Source organism: Saccopteryx leptura, chromosome 2, assembly GCF_036850995.1.
Source record: "Saccopteryx leptura isolate mSacLep1 chromosome 2, mSacLep1_pri_phased_curated, whole genome shotgun sequence".
Classification (NCBI taxonomy): Eukaryota; Metazoa; Chordata; class Mammalia; order Chiroptera; family Emballonuridae; genus Saccopteryx; species Saccopteryx leptura.
In genome coordinates this window covers 53092333-53112600 of record NC_089504.1, presented here as the reverse complement: position 1 = coordinate 53112600, position 20268 = coordinate 53092333, and the positions used below count along the sequence as shown (strand labels likewise).

The 20268-nt window shown below is 36.2% G+C and overlaps 1 protein-coding gene across 2 annotated transcripts in view; it reads left to right on the top strand.

The window, feature by feature from the left end:
- RORB (RAR related orphan receptor B) overlaps positions 1-20268 on the top strand; it is a 192790-nt gene that overhangs the window by 125794 nt on the left and 46728 nt on the right. The window contains exons 1-3 of one of the 2 annotated variants that reach the window (XM_066367983.1): positions 131-246; positions 13909-13994; positions 18801-18942. In XM_066367983.1, the coding sequence (XP_066224080.1) occupies positions 207-246; positions 13909-13994; positions 18801-18942 (268 nt within the window). In that variant the 5' untranslated portion in view covers positions 131-206. Of the gene's footprint in view, positions 1-130; positions 247-13908; positions 13995-18800; positions 18943-20268 lie in introns of those variants that run through there. The other variant, XM_066367984.1, reaches the window with a different exon arrangement.

Here is a 20268-nt window from a genome sequence, read left to right as displayed (position 1 = left end):
GCATTCTCCCTCCGCCTTCCTTGCCTGGGCAGCCCTTCACCCTTACTTAATGAAATGGAACAGTTGATGCCTTTAACTCCTCTTTCATTTAATCTCATTAATGCAGTCTGTTGGGATTTTAGTTGTGGGGTAACATAGGGGCAGTTGTCAGACCTCTACTGAAAAGTGCAATATTTTTCAGTTAGACTTTTAATTGCAACGTCAAAATGTATGAAAACGAGCTCAAATCTAAAGCTGATGCCACTGGTGAGTTTTACATTTTCTTCTCTGTTATGACGCTTAGCTGTATGAACTGTTCTCCAGACAAGACAGTAAGCATTTATAAGCTCTCGGCAAAATAAATTAATGGCTAGGTGTGGGAACAATAAAATGATTTCTGACTTGAGAATGCATTTAATAAAAAGTCACTCAGGCTTTATTTTACACTGGAGAACATATTTATATATAAATATTATTATATCCTGAAGTGAATTACCAAATGCATAAGTTTCAAGATTGAATTTAAGTAGTCATCTGCCACATTAAACTAACATGAAGTTAACAGTACAAACAACCTTGTCACAAGTTTGCAGTTTTTAGTCGTAGGCATTTTTATCATTGTGATCATTTCTAAGTGTTATTTCTTTTTAATTCAGTTTATAAATATATTATACCAGACACTTTCTCGTATGCAAGAAATCTATTTTCAAAAAAAAAAATCTGTTTTGTCGAATGATGATTAACAATGAGATGAATTAAGTTGGTGTTTGTTGTCTCCTAAGTTTTTTCCAAGTAAGTTAGCGCGTAGTTTCCAAAACACACATTGTTTCATAACAAAGACCGACTCGGAACGTTCGTTTTAAAATATTTCATGGCAATATGATGTATGATTTGTTGCCATTTTTTGCTAGTATTACATAGCAATGAACAGCAGTTGGAAATATTAAAATGTAAATTGATATAATTACTTCTTTCAAATAATATAAACCTTATAATTGTTCAAAAAAGTTACTAATGAAACTAAAACATCTTCAAATATTATATAAACTCAGACGTACATCCTTTCACAATGCTTAGAGCTTCCTAGTGCATGTATTTTCAGAAAAGAATAGATATTGTTTCAATGCAATTATTCACCAGTTTCAATATATATATGTATTTAAAGATTTTATTGGTGAAATAAGTGATGACCAGCAGATTGCAGTTCTGACATTAATTGAGTCTTTAAACAACTCACCTTCCAACTGACAGATTTCCTCGGGATATCGTTGCTATTGTTTAGAAATTAATAACACTGGACATATTAACATCTATGTACCTAATCCTCTTTGGATTTGAATTACAATTAGCAGAGGCTCACAGGTGAACATAAATGTTCTTCTCTCCACTGATTTGGTGCTAAGGGAAAAAAAAAACCCATAAATTTTCCCTCTTTTGTAAAATTAACTAAAATACAGTGTTTGATTTTAGGAGCTTACATTTCTGTGTATATACACACTACTCATTTTTTTAATGAATTGTATGAATAAATGTGTCTTTAAGTTTTGCAAAGAAAAGCAGATATTTTTTAATTTTACTGGATTAAAAAGAATACCCTAAATAAAGGTATAGCTCTTTTTAAGTTACGACAGTACAATAATTGGCACTATGCTTAGCGATTTCTGGTTTTCATCAGCCTTTTTCCTCTATTATTTTCCTTCATTATTATTTTTACTGAAAATAAATATCTCTGATGTTTTAGAACTAACTTAAACCTCTAAAGAAATTACAAAAAAAAAATGAACAGTTTCTCCTACCAATTCAATCCACCTGATAACATCAAAATGCCTTTGGTAGAAATTTGTGTATAAGAAACACAACTAACAGAGGACAGCCATAAACATCTCCATGCAAATGTTATCAACTATCAAACAATGGTTATTAGTTTTCTGCTTGTAGAAAAAAGTGTTCAAAAGGAGGGAACTTGCTAAAATGGAATTTCAAAAATCACAATATCTATTCTTACTCCTTGGTCATGTTCATACAACTCCCTCACCAGCTTACATAAACGCTGAATAAAGCTGTTAGGGATTACGTGCAGCATGCTGGATCTGATGGGCTCAAAAATAAGATAGCTTGGGACCAATAATATTTAGGATTATACTAGTAATCTCTTTAGGGAAAGTGTGCAGTATCAGCAGAACAGGCACTTCAGTCTTCGAGGAAGCCATGTACTAATAATTCCACATTTGTTGGGTGGCTAAACCTTTGCCTACATTGATATCTGGCCTGTGTCATTTAGCATAGAGTGACATCATAATAGAGAGCTTCCAGACTGACATCTTAACTTATCATTTTACCCCTAAAGTAATTTCTGGTACTGCATGCAGATGAGAATACCTTCCTTGAAGTTCTTTTTGACCCCTTTTTTGAAAAAGGCCATCTATGTAAGGAAGAATAAACCCAAACATCCCTTTCTCCAATCTCTGAACTCATTCTTATCTCGTAAGATGAAGTGAAATTTAAGATTGTCCCTCTAATCCTATAGTTTTTTTTAATTTCAAGATTCAATGTTGAAGCAATGAAGGATGAATTGCAAGTTTAATAGAAAGTAGATGATATAATAATATAATTCTTAATGCAAAAACTTGTGATATATTTTGATATTGTAGCATTGTCTCTGTTAAAAACAAAATCAAGGCTCTTACAGACAGTCTACAAAATGATTTTCTAAAACCTGTGTTCTTTTTTAATAATTACTGGTATCATTATACGTTAATGGTGTTCTCCTATAAGTGAAAACTCCCTAATGTCATGTAGAAGAGCTGCTTCACACAAGTTATTCTCTAAATCAACCCTCTAATGGCAAAGGAAGTCTTTTCCTGGTAGTGATAGTGATTGCTCTTTTCCATTTCTGAGAGAGAGAGAGAGAGAGATAAATATCTCACATACATTCTAAATTTTGTTTAAGTAAATACTTGTTGCTTCCATAGCTAAGGGCTTATTAAAAACAGAAGTGTTTGCCCTAACCAGGTGGTGGTGGTGCAGTGAATAGAGCGTCAAACTGGGATGTAGAGGACTCAGGTTCGAGACCCCAAGGTTGCCAGCTTGAGTGCGGGCTCATCTGGTTTGAGCAAGGCTCACCAGCTTGAGCCCAAGGTCGCTGGCTCGAGCAAGGGGTCACTCAGTCTGCTGTAACCCCCTCCCCCCCCCCCGTCAAGGCACATATGAGAAATCAATCAATGAACAACTGAGGAGCTGCAACGAAGAATTGATGTTTCTCATTTCTCTCCCTTCCTGTCTGTCTGTCCCTATCTGTCCCTCCCTCTAACTTTCTCTGTCTCTGCCACAAAAAAAAAAAAAAACATAAAAACAAAAAACAGAAGTGTTTGTAAATATGACAAAGGACAAATAATAGTACTGTTTAGTTTTAGGCTATCCAAGCAAATTGTAGGATATTATAAACCAGTTAAATAAAGCTATTATTACATTAGGAAAAAATATGTTAATATGATACTAATATTCTCATCTTATGTGGAGATCATCCTCATGGAGAAAATATTATATTCAGGTATCTCATGAGAAGATGAGACCTCACTTTTATTTTACAATTTTTCTCTTTTTAACAACAAAGGGTTTCAAGTTAGATTCTGATCATTATACATATTTTAAAGTATATCTTCATCCTTTCCCCTGTAGTCCTACTTTGTCTCTTTTTTTAACATACTTCCAAGAAATTTAGTCTTTCTTTGTCACCAATCAGAAAGAAACATGTTTTTCATATTTTCATACTTTCTAAACAAGTGCTGAGAACTTCAGGATGGTCTCTACTATTTCTATCAATGAAGAGAATGAAAAGTAGTATTGCATGCTTTCCACCTGAACTTTACTTACTTGGAATTTTATTATATGTGTGTGTTTGTGCATTTAATTAGTGATCCTGTTCCAACCTTTGAATTATCTACTTTAAAATCTATAATTTAATGGCTTTATTTTTATATTTATTAAGTATGTTCTTGTTAATTGGTCAAGTATTCTTGAAAAAGAATATAGTATAGTAACCACATTTTAGAACACAGTGAATGGTAATACTAAGTTGAACTATATGAAATTGCCTTTGTTGACTCTTTCTTTGCATAAAAAGTGGCAATTTCATATGGTTTAAACCTACATATGACTACAGATAAAAACATGGTAGTTTAATAATTCTAAAAGCATTCTGCTACTATTTACTTTTAATTTAACTTCACTAACTAGATTCCCCCAAATAAATTTAAATGCCTAATCTGCAATTTTACTCTCATACTTGAATTTTCCTCTTTAAATCTCTAGTCACCATTTGCAAGTGTGCCTTCTTCTTACGTATTTGTTACTTGAAGCCCTGTTTACTTTCTCATCCGGGCTCATTTAATGCTTATCTCAGTCTGCCTGTATTCAGGTTATTCAGACTCTGTAGGGCTGTACAGTCATTGTTTTCATCCTGAAGCTAGAAATCTGGTTTTGCATATATCTGTGGCCTAAAACAATCAAGTATTTGCTGAATGGATTGATTTTAAAGTATTCATTACTATTCGAAAGAGGCCTTGCATGAGGGCATGAGGGGCACAATGTGGGGAGTGGAGGGTGTTATGCTGAGTGGAACACTTGAAAGCATGCTGACACAATAAATTAAAAATAAAATTTAAAACTAAGTAAATAAAGAAAGTATTCCTTACTTGTCTTTGCTAGGCTGTCTCAGATAAGCCACACTATCTCCAAGAAGCACTTTTGTGTAAATCAAATTTTCAAGTAATTAATAGAATTCTTAGTACCGTTTTAGATTTGCAGAATAATTGAGCAGAGTTGTGTATATCGATCCACCACCACATACACAATGTCCTCTGTCATTAGTATCTTGCATTATTAGGGCCACATATTTGTTATAATTAATAGACCTGTACTGATACATTATTTTTAATTATAGTTCACAGTTCACATTAAGGTTCATTATTTGTGTTGTATTTTATGGGCTTTGACAAATGTACAGATATTTATACATAACTATAATATATATATTATATATTATATATATATTATATATATATTATATATATATTACTGTACAGAATAGTTGCGTTACCCTAACAGTTCTCAGTGTTTCACCTATTTCTCCCACCTTCTCCCCTTGAACTGATGGCAACCACTGATTTTTTACTATCTTTACAGTTTTGCCTTTTCCAAAATTTCATATAATATATAGCTTGTTAAGACTGGCTTCTTTCACCTAGCAATGTGCATATAAATTTCCTCCATGTCTTCTACAACTTGATAGCTCCTTTCTTTATATCACTGAGTAATATTTCATTGTCTGGGTGTATCATTGTTAGTTTATCCACTCACCTATGGAAAGATATCTTGTGTTTCTATTTCCAGTTTGGGGCAATTATGAGTATATCTGCCATACTCATTTATGTGCAGGTTTTCGTGTGGACGTGAGTTTTCACTGGGTTAAAACCTAGGAGCACAATTACTGGGTCATGTGGTAAGATCATGGAGCATTTAGAAACTGCCCAACTGCTTTCTGAAGTACCATTTTGCATTCCCACCAGCAACAAATAAGCATTCCTTTTGCTCTGTATCCTCACCGGCTTTTGGTGGTGTCATTTTTTTTTTAATTTTAGTCATTCTAATAAGTATGTAGTGGCATTGCACTGCTGTTTGAATTTTTAATTCTCTAATGACATGATGTTAAGCATCACTTTATATACTGATTTGCCATCCATAGGTCATTTTTGGTAAGGTGTCTGTTCTGATCTTTTGACCATTACTTTGCATTTAAAGAGCTCTCTGAATATTTTGGCTATAAGTCCTTTAACAGAGATGTATTTTACAATACTTTCTCCCAGTCTGTGACTTGTGTCTTCATTCTCTTCATCCAATTTAATTTTTAACATAAAAACTGTATATTTTTCATCTTCTGAAAAAGAAGCTGTTTTGCTCTTTTTAAATTTTTCTCAAGAGAATGAACCTGCCTGGTCACTCCGATCATCTGTGTGACCTCATGCATGGAGTTCCTCCAATGCTGCTCTACATCAGTGAGGCAGGGCTGCATAACATGAGCCTCCTGTTAAAGGTTTCAGCTAAACAGAGACTAGAGAAAGACATTCAGAAACACATTAAGGAACTAAGGAGAGGCAAGGTGTTCACTGAAGCAAAATCATTTCTGTTTTCTTCTTTTGATGACTGGGAAAAATACCTATCAAGTAGAGTCTATGTCTCCATTTTCATATAACATTCTCTTTCAGAGAGTTGGGTTTGGGGGCAGACACCCTAAGAATTAAACCATAGAATGTCTTCCCTTACTTTCTTCCAGATCATCTCAAACTTTACTATGTATATGCATCACAGAGATATTGTTGCAATGAAGATTGTGATGATGCTGGTCTAGGGTAAGACCTAAGTGCCTGCATTTCTATCAAGCACCCTGTTAATGCCAGTGCTGCTGGTCAGGAACCACACTTTGAATAGCAGGTCTAGGACAGCATTACGATAGATGAGAGGAATGCAATGAGTATCAGCATGATGAATACTCAACTCGGTGTTAACTAATCTGCCCCCACATGAGCTGGAGCAGCTCGCCAAATATTTCATTTCCAGAATTAACATGGATAACTAAAATGAGTTCATTTCTGTTTTAAACATTGCTTGACCTCCTTACCTCCACCAAAAGAAAACTTTGTGCAATTCAGTTTTTAAAATAGGAAAACTATTTTTAAAAATCTTTTCAAGGGAGGCTTTTTCACACTGAGTATCTGTAGACTGAACTAGCGGCTGCAATCCCAGAGTGGTCCACAGAAGAGAGAGGACATACTGCCACACGGTGCTAGAACGTAAAGCAGCTGTAGGCACAGCTGACAATCATCACATCTACAAAGGAAACCTGGTACCGTGGGTGTTAATTACAGTAATGCAAGATGTTTCTGGGAATACAGTGGCTTCTGTTTCTCCTGCCTTGTCAATTAATGACAATAGTTTTTGGGTAACTAATCCTTCAATTGTCTTACTGCCCTTCAAACAAAAGAGAAATGCCTAAAAAACAGTAGCAGAAAGGACTTGTCCAGAATCCTGTGAGATTTTTAATTTTCCCTAATGCCAGAAAACTTAAAAATTTCATCAGGCCTCAAGGTGGCCACACCTGTATTACCTGGGCATCATAGAACAGTTCTCAAATTTGAATGCTATCCTGCGGAGTTCACTAAACAGCAAACACTGGATCAGTTGGTCTTAAATAAATTTCAATCGTCTGCATTTCTAACCCGCAGTGGGTCATGTTCGTGCTGCTAGTCTCCAGACCACACTGTGAGTGATCATAGAACACATTAACTGCTTTCAACCTAGTGATGTCAGATCCTACACACTCATTGTCTCATTACAATGAAAACTTTGACGAGACAAGGTGTATTTATTGGAAATTAATTCATAAATTATGAGTTAAAAACCACTATGACTTATAAAAGTGATTTGCTTTGTTTCCAAAGAAGATATTTAACTTATTATCAGCAGTTGCCACTAATGATACTACTAATCACTGTTGTTGTTCTTTGTGGGTTACATTCCCTGTTATTTCAGTCTTCTGGGGAGTTAGAATAGGCTGGCAGCACATAGGGAGTAAATGTTCCTATGGAAAAGGTAAATCAGCTTCTCTTCATGATAATCTTATAAATCATGCCTTTGAAAAAAGTTATTTTTTTCCATTATTATATGATAGTAATTTTTTTGTTACACTAATTTTGCATGATACATAAATTAGGAAATTATAATATTAAAAAAACAAATGCTAGGTCATTTAGAAGCAATCTACTGAGTGCAATAGAGAGTTCACACAGGCCACCACCCAGAATATTACAGAAAAGAGTTTGAGAACAAAGGGAGACCCAAATGCTGATAGATGTGAGGGCTTTTTAGCAGGAATTAGAGGGCACTGAATTTCATACACTATATTTGGTATTTAAGCAGGAAGCTGGGATTAAAATGTTGTGTGTCTGATGAGATGTACATGAACACAAACCTGACCTGATACCTGGAATCTTTTACAATCTCTATATACCACGATATAGAGGCAAAAGCTCAAAGACTTACTTCTTCCTGAGGGATTTATTTTTCCACACTTCTATCACACTTCAATCTTGGGGTTATTTTCTGATAAACCAACGTTACAGTGAAACCATATCTTAGGAATACTGGCTTCGTCTTTTGGGTTTGTCGTCACGTGACATCAGAAGGTATCATATCTAACAGAGAGAGACACTTATCAGTCTGCCAGAGCTTTTAACTTGGATTTGCCAAAAATGATAGATGAGATGCAGTTTGGGTAGAAGAGATGTCACTCAGAATACTGAGACCATGTTCAAAAGGCTTTTTAACCAAAATAGTCATCTTTATTGAAAGTTTTTATATAGGTAAATTGCGCTTTACTCAGACATTAAGAGTTTTTTCTGCACTGTCTACTTTTAGCATAACTATATAATCTGAGAATCAGAAACTGAAAGGCAAACCCGGAATGAAAGTTTCTGTACACTAGGCACGTGTTTCTTATTTTTCTTAAGGAACAAAAGGGGAACAGATAACAAAAGATGCCACAAATATAACCTCAAACTAAAGGTCAAGAAACAGAGAAAGAATTACAGGGCATTCCTTAGTATTTTCAGATTCTAACCTTGTCCCCAGATTTTCTTTTTTGTTACAGATAGTTGACATGCTACAGAGAACTCCTACTTCACCTCATTCATTGAATACTGAATGAAGTCTTATCACATATCTTAATAACCTGGGGGCCTATTCCAAGGTACATATCCACCCCAATCTCATGATTCTGATTTTTTCTCCTCACCCCATCTATGGAAAATCAGTATTGCTTTAAAGCTCCTTTTATAAATGGGAGCATGTCAAATCTCTTGGCTGTACTGAAAGAGAACAATTTTAGGACCACTGCTGTAAAGAGTTATAAAAACCTTCTTTTGGGCATGAACAGGTGATGGCACAATGGCTAGAGTGCCAACCTTGGATGCTGAGGACCCAGGTTCAAAACCCCAAGGTTGTCAGCTTGAGTGAGGGCTCATCCAGCTTGACCGCAGGGTTGCTGGCTTGAGCATGGGATCATAGACATGACCCCATGGTCACTGGCTTGAGCCCAAAGGTTGCTGGCTTGAAGCCCAAGGTTGCTGGCTTGAGTAAGGGGTCACTGGCTCGTCTGGAGCCCCCGGTCAAGGCACGTATGAAAAAGCAATCAATAAACAATTAAGGTGCCACAACAAAGAATTGATGCTTCTCATCTGTCTGTCCCCCTCTATCTCTCTCCCCCTAAAAAAAAAAATAAATTCTCTTTTGGGCTCCATAGAAAATATGAAAAAGAAATAGTGACCTGGACCGTACCCTCAACAGACTTACAATGTCCAGAATCTGAAAACGGCCAGGTTGAGTTGTCAGAGATGGAATGGTAGAAATTGAGAGTCACAAGAGCACACATAGTAAAAATGTTGTCTCCAACCAGAAATGCCTCAACAGCCCAGGATTAACTACCGTTCCTAATGGTTGCTTTTAAAAATTAAAGTATTTTGATGGCTCAAAGTGATACAGTTTTGAGTTAATTCATTAGCCTCGGTTAGTTCATCCAACTTGACACCTGCTTTCACAAGCACAGGTTTCTCAGGGAGCACAACAAAAGATACATTCATTTTGATAAGCAGGAAGAATTCAACACGTGGTGGCTTTGCGCCGTGGCAGCAAGGGGCTCTACGCAAGGAGAGGCCTTCAGGAGGTGCTGGGGGACAAAACTGCCGTCTCCAAAGAGAAGACAGATTTTTCACTACTCTAATTGTTAAAGAGGACCTGCCTGCCAGGTCTTGGGGTATTGAATTAATTGTACTTCATAAATTGTTCTAACAAAAGGTAAAACATGAAATACTTTTAAAATGTTTTATGACTTTTTTGATGTTGTAAGATTAGCATTTCAAAAAAACGATATCTGATTACTTTTATAAACAAAAAAAAATTAATTGGTAAATAAAGTTTTCACTAGAGTTTCCACAAAGAATTACCAATAAAATATATATATATATATATATATATATATATATAAGTGAGAAGGAGATAAAAGAAATGGAAAAGGCCATGGTCAGTTGGCTCAGCAGTAGAGCATCGCCTGGCGTGTGGAAGTCCTGGGTTCAATTTCTGGTCAGGGCACACAGGAGAAGCGATCATCCGCTTCTCCAACCCTACCCCTACTCCTCCCTTCCACAACCATGGCTCACTAGAGCAAGTTGGCCCCAGGCACTGAGGATGGCACCATGGCCCCGCCTCAGGTGCTAAAATAACTCGGTTGCTGAGCAATGGAGTAACGGCCCCAGATGGGCAGAGAATCGCCTGATAGAGGGCTTGCTGGGTGGATCCTGGTCTGGGCGCATGTGGGAGTCTGTTTCTCTGCCTACCTGCCTCTCACTTAATAAAAATTTTTTAAAAAAGAAAAAAGAAATGGAAAGACTTGAGAAATAAGCAGATCTCAAGCCATTTCTCAGGGTATTGCTGTGCCTCTGGGTTTTTCTCGCAGCGCATGCTATTTTTTATTTAATCCATGAGTCAATCAAAAGTATTAAAGTTGAACTCTCTCCCCAGTTTTCTTACACACCATCATTATACAGGTGGTGAGGTCCAAGCCACCAAATCCTCCCTTGATGTTCAGTTTAAAACCATGACAGATAGCATGTCACCAGATCTGTAGTCACTGCAAGGCAATTGCACATGAGACTATGGCTGATGTTGTGGTACAACATTTAAAAATGGAAAATATTGGAGTGTTTATGTAACCTATTGTCCTAATCAGTGTCTGAGATTCTCTGTCTTAAAGATGTGCTTTATAAAATACATAGCATGAATTATGTCGTTGTAGCTCAGAAGCAGTTTATTTTAAACAAGAGAAACGGATTAGTATTTTAAATTATTTAAGTTTATCTTCATCTATAATAAGCCTCACATGTTCTATTTTGCCATAAGAAGTAAAAATGGTCATAAGTTTTCTAAACCAATAATCCCTTTCTACACACAGCAACACACATAGACTCTTTTAAGTGGCTTCTTTCTCTTTAAAAATAACTGTCATAATGTTTATGGTTCTTCAGGATTACATGTTGAGCTAGGATTATAAATATGTATAAATATGCAGGTGCTCTATCGAATCATTTTTTATCCCATTTGTATTTCCGAAGTTGTGCAAGATAACCTTTGTGGCTTTCAAAAACATCTTCTCACATCCCAGGAGGCAAATTACCTCTATTTTCATTTCCTTTAGAGTTAGATCATTTTATAATTAAGAACTTATTGAAGCAGATTCTCCCCATGTGTAAGTTACTCCCTGAGGAGTAATTTATGCAAAGAGCCACTCTGACTTAATATCGTATAAGCCTAACAACTGTACAATAGATACCTGGGATTCTTAGTCAATTTTATAATCATTGTAAAGAATTTACTGTTTGAAAGGTTAGCCCTTTAAAAAATAGTACAAATATCTTGTAGTTTTACACATTTGGTATTTTTAAAATAAGATTTTTAAGAAAGAAATAATAATATGGTTTATTATATTTCCTGTCCATAAGCATTAGAAATACCAGCTAGCCATGGTGCTGTTGCTGCTGCTGATGAAGAGTGACATTTTGTAACTCTGCTATTTACAAGGCACTTCTACATGAAATAGCTCATTGAATCCTCACGAGTCTATGAAGTCTGTCAGCTGAGCTTTATAAACCAGAAAACAAAATTGGAGATCTTATCTTTGCCCTGACCCCAGTCATTAACAGATTAGGGACTGAAATCAAGGGGAACAGAACTGCATAACCTGACATCAAATCTCTTAGGGGGGGTTTCATATCACAAAATCTTGAAAGCAAATACTAGTTCATATAATCTGAAAGCTAAAAGTATAGAAGAAAATAGAAATAGTTTAATAAGAATTTGAGTTGACTTTGTCTCTTCTGATTTTTTCTTTCATTATCTCTATAGCTGGTGCTACTGGAATAAGAGAGAAATTTAAAACTGTATTCATATTGCATCTTTGCAGGAGGCAGAGCTGAATGAAGTATCAGGAAAATTGGCTAATTTCTGGTTTCCATCCCCCAAGTCAACTCAAGGACATCATTAGCCACCTCAACCCTGTTTTCTCATAGGACATAACACTGAGTTTTTTGCTTATAAAGATGATTTAAACTCACTATGAAATATTTAATTTCAAAAAATTTAATGTGCTCCTAAAGCAAAGTATTATCTTTTTTAAATCTAGAACAATAAGAAAAAGAGGGTGATGTCTTGCATTTATTTGTTTCATATATTTAAGGGTTAGAAACTGCAGAAAAGCATCCAGGTGGCATGTTTATATACAAACATTTTGAAGTATATCTTGCATATTTTAAATTGAGAGTGAGAAAAGTTCATCTTCCTAGTGTATATAATTGTAACAACACTTAGAATAGGAATTACTACAATGTAAGTAAAGTTTATCTCATGAATTCATCTATAACCTCAATGCCACTGATTTAAAATCATCTTTTGAAGAGTAGCAATATACATATGCCTACAAAATATCACACCAAAGTATACACACCCAAAATGGAAATCCCATACCCCATCATAATCCACAAAGTAGTTGCCCCACCAACATTCCCATTTTTGTCAAACCTACTTAATCTCTCTCTCCAGGCTAGAAAGCTAAAAGTCACAATCTTCTTCAATTTCCACCTCTGTGTCTTTTCTGTCATTTATCTTCTGAGCTCTACCTTGGAACCATCTTCCTATTTGCCTCTGTCTTTCCTTTTATCCTGCTACCACTGTAACCTATGCTCACGTCTCCTAACACCCAGGTTAGGCATAGCCGTTTGTTTCCAGTTAGCCTGCCAAACTCAACTTTGTAAAGTATTAAGACCCCCACTTTCATCATTTCTTTCTGCTGTTCACTTCCTTGATTCCTTATGACCAGTAATATCAGCTGAGAATTTCTCTGAATGGCTCCCAGTAGCTACATAATCTGATACCACTTCCTCCTTCAACCATGTGGCCCAGGTTTCCATTAGAGTCACATTGATTGTCTCAATGATCACAACCCACAATCATTCCAGACCTTCTTCTTTCATTCAAGGCCTTCTTCAATCTATTCTGCTTGCTGAAATACCCTTTGCCTTCTCTTCCGCCTAACCAAATCTGCACAATCAGCTTCCCAATCAGCCAATCTGTCTTCATGTCCAGTGAAACGAGTACCCACCTGCTTTATTATTTTTTTCTCCAATATCCCCATATATCAATTTTCCTTTTAATTAGGTTATTGATGTCATTAGTATATTATATCTTATGTCAACAACACTTATTATTTTAGTGGACATATAGAGTATACTCAATAAATATTTGACTGATTTATCACTGGCATTTGCACAAGGAAACATTCAGCCACATACTGTATAAAATCACCACCACCCCCTCCAGTTTTGCTTTATTTACCTATTGGAAGAATTATTGGAATAAGCCAACGTGATAGCTCTCCTCCACTTAATGTTTAAAGTACAAAATAAAAATTAAAATAAAATAAAATAAAAACCAAAGCTTTAGTTCCCAGGGATTTTTGATGCACATTATTTCAAGGCCAAGTTTATAAAACAGGAAATGGTGAAGGCAAAAATTTACAAAACTTCTGGTCCTGGATTATATTTTTTAGTTTGAGAAAAAGAAAGTAAACAAGATGGACCCCCTTTCAAATAGAAGAAACTTAGGACAGCCATTCAAATAGTAGTGAATGATCCCATACCACACCCCTACCTTGATGCCAGGGTCTTTGAACACTGAGGTCATGGCCTGAGAGGTGGAGAGGGAGAAAGAAGAGTGAAAGTAAGAAGATAATAACTCTGTGAACTCAATTTATCTGCTTTTTCCTTTCAGCACAAATTGAAGTGATACCATGCAAAATTTGTGGCGATAAATCCTCCGGGATCCACTACGGAGTCATCACGTGTGAAGGCTGTAAGGTATGGGACTTTAACACAGCACTGCCCACAGCACCCATGCTTGCCTCAGGCATCTGTGTACCACATGATGCATGTGGTGACATCTTTTTAAAGAAGGCCTGCTATAGGATTCTTGTGCCTGCTGCTGACATTTGGGAATTCTTGCTTGATAGGTGGGTGGGTTGATTTTCCAGTGCCTTGGCCTTTCACCTTTTTCCTGTTGTCTAACAGGTCAGCAGATGCTTAAAAATGGATTGTTATGTAGAAGTTTGAATTATTCACATTTACAGAGGTATAAATGCTGATTCTTCCTTTTTCCACAGTATTGTCTCCAGTAAACTCCAGGGCATTTATTACTGTATGAAGGAACTCAAGGTTAAAATAAAGATTATAAGCTAGTGGACCTATATTTATTTGTTTGCCTCAGAAGAAAGCCAGTGTAACAGTTGCAATATGCATATGGCCACCCTTTATTCTCACATTCCAGAAAAATTTAAAATAAAGAAGAAAGAAACTGGAAGCATGAAATGTTACAAGGAAACCAGATAATCTCTAAATTAATTAAAAAACATCTGCCCAACCTCCTCATTTTTCAATGAGGTCCTGAGGTATAAACAAGATTATGTCATTTGGCCAATGTCACTGATCTAGTTAGTGAGAGAAAATGGACAACAACATGGGTTATTTTACTCTTGGTTCAGTGTTCCCCTCCAGGACAGATTCAACCAATCCTTCCAAAACAAATTAATTCCTATGGGCAGGCTGCTTTTAAAATATAAAGCTGAGATAGACAGACAGACAGATAGATGATAACAAAAACAAAGTTGTGATAGTAGTTAACTAGACCTAAAGTGAAATAAGAGCAATTTGAAACTTACCATTTTTTTTTAATTAATACTTAGAAAGAAAGAAAGAGAGAGAGACTAAACATCAAGAGAGAAATAAAGACAGTTCCACAACTAATTTTAAAAGGCAGTGTGTGACCAGAACAAATAAAACACGACTTCAGCTTAGTTGGGAAAAGAGATATGCAGGTAAAGTTACTGGTAAAAGCAATTATGTTTTTGATCAAAAATGCAAGAGAGTAAATCATTAATTTATGATCAGTAAGCTGAAAGTGTATATCACAAAGCTATATGCACAATTATAGAGTCTAAGAACCAACCTTAATTTTAAGAGTCTTTCAAATATAAGTAAAAAAAACATACTATATCTGTCGAGTAGTAGTGCTCTGTGAAAACTTGGCAATGTCTTATCAGAGTCAAAAAAAAAACAAAAAAAAACAAAAAACAAAACATGATTCCTGGAATTAAAATTGGAGAAAAAAAAAAGAAATGAATGAAAATAAAATTGGGGGCCCTGGCCAGCTGGCTCAGTGGTAGAGTGTTGGCCCAGAGTGCTGATGTTCGGGGTTCAATTCCCAGTCAGGGCACACAGGAGAAACACCTATCTGCTTCTCTGCCCCTCCTCTTCTCACCTCTCTCTCTCTCTCTCTCTCTCCCCCCCCCTTCTTACAACCATGGCTCAATTGGAGCAAGTTGGTCCTGAGAGCTGAGTATGGTTCCATGGCCTTGGCTTCAAGCTCTAAGAAGAGCTTAGTTGCTGAGCAATAGAGCAACAGTCCAGATGGGAAGAGCATTGCCTCCTAGTGGGCTTGCTGGGTGGATCTCAGTCAGGGCACGTGCAGGAGTCTGTCTCTCTGCCTCCTCTCCTCTCACTGAATAAAAACCAAAAAGAAAAAAAAAAATTGAGAAGGGATGCAGAGAGAGGAGAATAACATTAATGTACTAACCCATCAACATATTAACCTGCTTTAGAAGTGATTTGCAATAATTCATTATTGAACATCATGAGATGTGCCTTTTGTTCTGTTCTTTACAGGCCCACAATTAAGAATTGCATGTTATCCTCTTTAATGCAATTCTTCTAACATCAGAAAGAACAATAAAGCCAAATTACAAATCAGCAATCTCTTACCCTCCCAAAATAAGTTATTACTACCACTGGGCAGGTAGATAAATAGTTTTCTTCATAAACATTAATAATTTCAGAATCAGAACCTTCTAAAGTTAAAGCATTTCCATCACTGTTTTGGTTTATTGTGTAATTTTAAGAGCTCTAGTCTAGTTTACATAGTAGTCACACACCCACACACAAATGTTTTCTGGACTAGAGTCAAAGTAGAGATGTACTGTGTTTCATTGCATAAGCTCTATTGGAAAATATATGATTTCAAAAGATGAGGATACATTTATGTTAAGGAGCAAAACATTTAAAATAATAATTTCCAAAATATTTAACTACTGAACAAATATTTTCCAACAGGTCAATCACCAAAAACAAGTATCTAGGCTCCTGTCATTTTTTCTCTTTAAAGGAGGAATCCATAACCAAGGAAATGATGCTGTTATTCTGAAACATACTCTGAGGTTTTAGTTAAAATGACATTGTACACCACACTATTTTTTTCACTTCATGGAGAAACTCACATTTGTGAATACACTATATTTTTCTCCAAATAGAAAACTCAAGAAATGTTGTTTCAAATAAGATGTCAATGTCAGCAATTTAGTATCAACCTCTCAGTGTTCATAATACTGTTTTCCAGTCAACATACACAACCCTTTTTAAATAACATCAGTTCAGTTCAGCTTGTGCACATCCAAATTTCCATTCATTCAATAAAATTTGAAACAGAATTTCTTTTTCATGCCAAAGCCTCATTTGCAATAATGAACAACAGATAAACAAGTAATACTCCATAATTAATGTCAAATTGGCCTTAAATTAGGGTTGTAGATATGACTCCAGAAGTCTTTTCTGTCAATTCTTTTTTAGGTAAGTGGCACTAGAGTATCCAAATATTAAAAACTACCCAATTCTTTCCTAAAATGTTAATTCCAAATTATCTTTAATCAATACCAATGGACTGAGATTATGCTTTTCTGACAGTTTTCATGGTATGTGAAATACATCATTTTGATCCCTGGGGGCTTGGTTGGATATGATCTCTATTTTGAGGAACTCCATGAATTCATTAGAACTGGACAATCAGATATTGGAGTCTGCCACCACTGCTCCTTAAATAAATAATACACATGTATTTGTGTGGATGAAACTAGACCTGTTGTTGAATGGCTTGGGGATTACAACCTCAAAACCAGTTGGCACTTTTTCTCTCTAAGAAGATACTTGGCCACACATCCATTCCTGAAGTTCTTCACAAGTTTGGCTACGCTCTCTTTACAGTACTGTGCCAAGCCACATGGGAGCCTGAAACAGAGGGAAATCACTAATTTTGATTCTGTCTTTAAACTCTTGAGAGTTGTTTGCATTAGCATTGATTTGTAACATATTGTGTTAAAGTATTATTTATCCTAATTACCAAGTCTTTTGTTGACCCTTACATTTTCTGACCAAGGAGATTGACTCATTAGCCTCACCTGAGTCCCAGCCTTACTCTATCTCCTGTTGATAGTTGAGGAAACACAGAAGCTGTTTGATGGAAGTAAACTGACCTATCTCATGCCTCTCAGCAAATTGAATATTAGGCTTACCACCTGGAACTTTTCTAGTTTTCTTCTTGGAAAAGTTGCTACTGTTGGTTACCTTTCTCTAAAATTTCTCTCAGTAAATCTGTAGGCTTTCACTTTGTTGGTAGCATTTTGTTCTTTTGCTGTATTGCAATTCAAGAGCAATGCGTGAGCTTGACCTGTGGTGGCTCAGTGGATAAAGTATTGACCTGGAACACTGAGGTCACTGGATTGAAAACCTAGGCTTGCCTGGTCAAGGCACATATGGGAGTTGATGCTTCCTGCTCCTCCCACCTTATCTCTCTCTCTCTTGTCTCTCTAAAAAAAAAGAATATATAAAATCTTTAAAAAGAAAAAGAATAATGAGTGACTAGGGAAATTAGTTAAATAGGTGAATGATACTTCCCTATCTCTGGAGAAAATGTGTATTTTCCCTAGTAGGGTTTTCTGTAAGATAACTAAGGTGAGTGATATCCAAAGATTAAAAAAATAATAAACTCAGCTGTTGGTTTATTCATAAAGCTAATGTATGGTCCATGGCCATTCATTTTGTACCAGAAGGATCCAAACTGATTCAAACTGATTCACATGAAAACTGCCTACATCACTATAGCCTGAGCCCAGGCAGAGAGCACTAATTCAACTTTTACTTATTGTATATTTTTTATTGAACAGTTTATACACCATATTTTTTAACTCAAAGATTTGATTGATTATGACAGACATCATTGGTTCTAAAAACAGCTTTCTGGATGCATTCTGGCCAAATTAAAGTTTTTTTCAAATGGGTAAAATGCATCTTAGAAACTAGGAGGATAGCGAACATACTGAGCCAAAACTTCTCAGTACTGGTTCTGTGACCAAGCCGACAGTCCCCCACCCCCACAGCTCCTGACACAAGCCTGTGTTCTTGTCCCCATCAACTTCTGTCATATTTGGCATAGCAGTGACAATTTTTTCTGCCGCTCTTTACCCACTTCCCTTCAAGGCAGGAACCCAGCAGGTTTTCCTTTAGATAGAAGAGCATAGCTCACAACTGTCTTCAGTGAAACTGGATTGAATGAATTAATAAATGAATGAATGAATTAATGAATGAATGAATGATACCTTCTGTAGATAGTATGTATTTTTCCTAGTAGAAACATCTGTAAGTATTCCAAGGAAAGGTATCCAAAGAATTTTAAAAATTAAACTCAGTTATGTTCACTGTAGAAAATGTAGCAAACATATGTGTTAATGGTCTCTGTTCCCACTCTTATAAATCTATCTCTCTCCCATTTTTTTTTCCCTCTAGGGATTCTTTAGGAGGAGCCAGCAGAACAATGCCTCTTACTCCTGCCCAAGGCAGAGAAACTGTTTAATTGACAGAACCAACAGAAACCGTTGCCAACACTGCCGACTGCAGAAGTGTCTTGCCCTAGGAATGTCAAGAGATGGTAAGGCATTGCCTTCTTATTTCTTACATAAAGGCTTTCAAACGGATGCTTTGCTGGAGTCTATTTTAGCCTATGGAAGAATTCTAGACAAAGGGAATTGAAGATAAGAAGGAAAAAAAGCACGTGCTGATAGTGCATTAAGAGAAAAGTAAAAACGTACAAAAATATAGTACTGTGTATGAAATAGGAAGAAAGGAAAGACTTCACTGTAGCTTATGGAGCAACCATGTTAACTAGGTTAGGTGAAAGCCACAAAGGCCTAGATTAAAAGGTAACCACCTGTCCAGTTTGCCTGAAAATGAGAGGTTGGCTCTATGGAAACTGGAACCATTCAGTCTCTGAGTAAATATGACTAGTGCATAAGTTGCTCAGTATGTGGAGGGAGGTGTTAAAGAACTGAACACAGTTCTATGAGAAGCCCAGAAGCTCCACTGTCTGGTCACAGCCACACAGATAAGGAAGTAGACTATTCTGAGTCACAATGAAGATCCCAAACAATATAGCAGCACTCCAAGGTTTAGAAGGGTTATGTACATAGTGTCCTTCTCAGAATATGACTCAAATGTGTGCTTCACCTTCATGCCTCAACCAACTAACTGGGTAGCTTGACTCACAACTGCACTTCTTAAATTAATGAAAGAGGACAAATAACTCAAACAAAGAATTTCTTCCATCTTTTCTTTCATTTTTAAGCATTCCTCTAAACCAGGGGTAGTCAACCTTTTTATACCTACTGCCCACTTTTGTATCTCTGTTAGTAGTAAAATTTTCTAACTGCCCACTGGTTCTACAGTAATGGTGATTTATAAAGTTCAGAAGTAACTTTACTTTATAAAATGTATAAAGCAGAGTTACAGCAAAGTAAAGCATATAATAATAATTACTTACCAAGTACTTTATGTCAGATTTTTACTATGTTTGGCAGAATAAATCTTTATAACAACTTACTATAGTTAAATCTATCTTTTTATTTACACTTTGGTTGCTCCGCTACCACCCACCATGAAAGCTGGAACACCCACTAGTGGATGGTAGGGACCAGGTTGATTACCACTGCTCTAAACTAATTATTTTTCCCTCCTGACATTGGCACAGCACCCCTGTATCAGATTATTAGCAGTCTTGAGTCTTGGGGCCATTTCTGCCTTGTCCCCAGGGTCTGGTTAAAAGCAGACACCTAAATGTTTGTTTAATGAACCATGGCATTCTCTTTTACCTAGAGCATGAGACCGAGACAGTGTTCCTGATACTTATTCTCTTTATATGGCACTGTGGATTTTGTGCCTCTGGCCACACTGCCTCTAATGAATAATTGGCATGGACAGT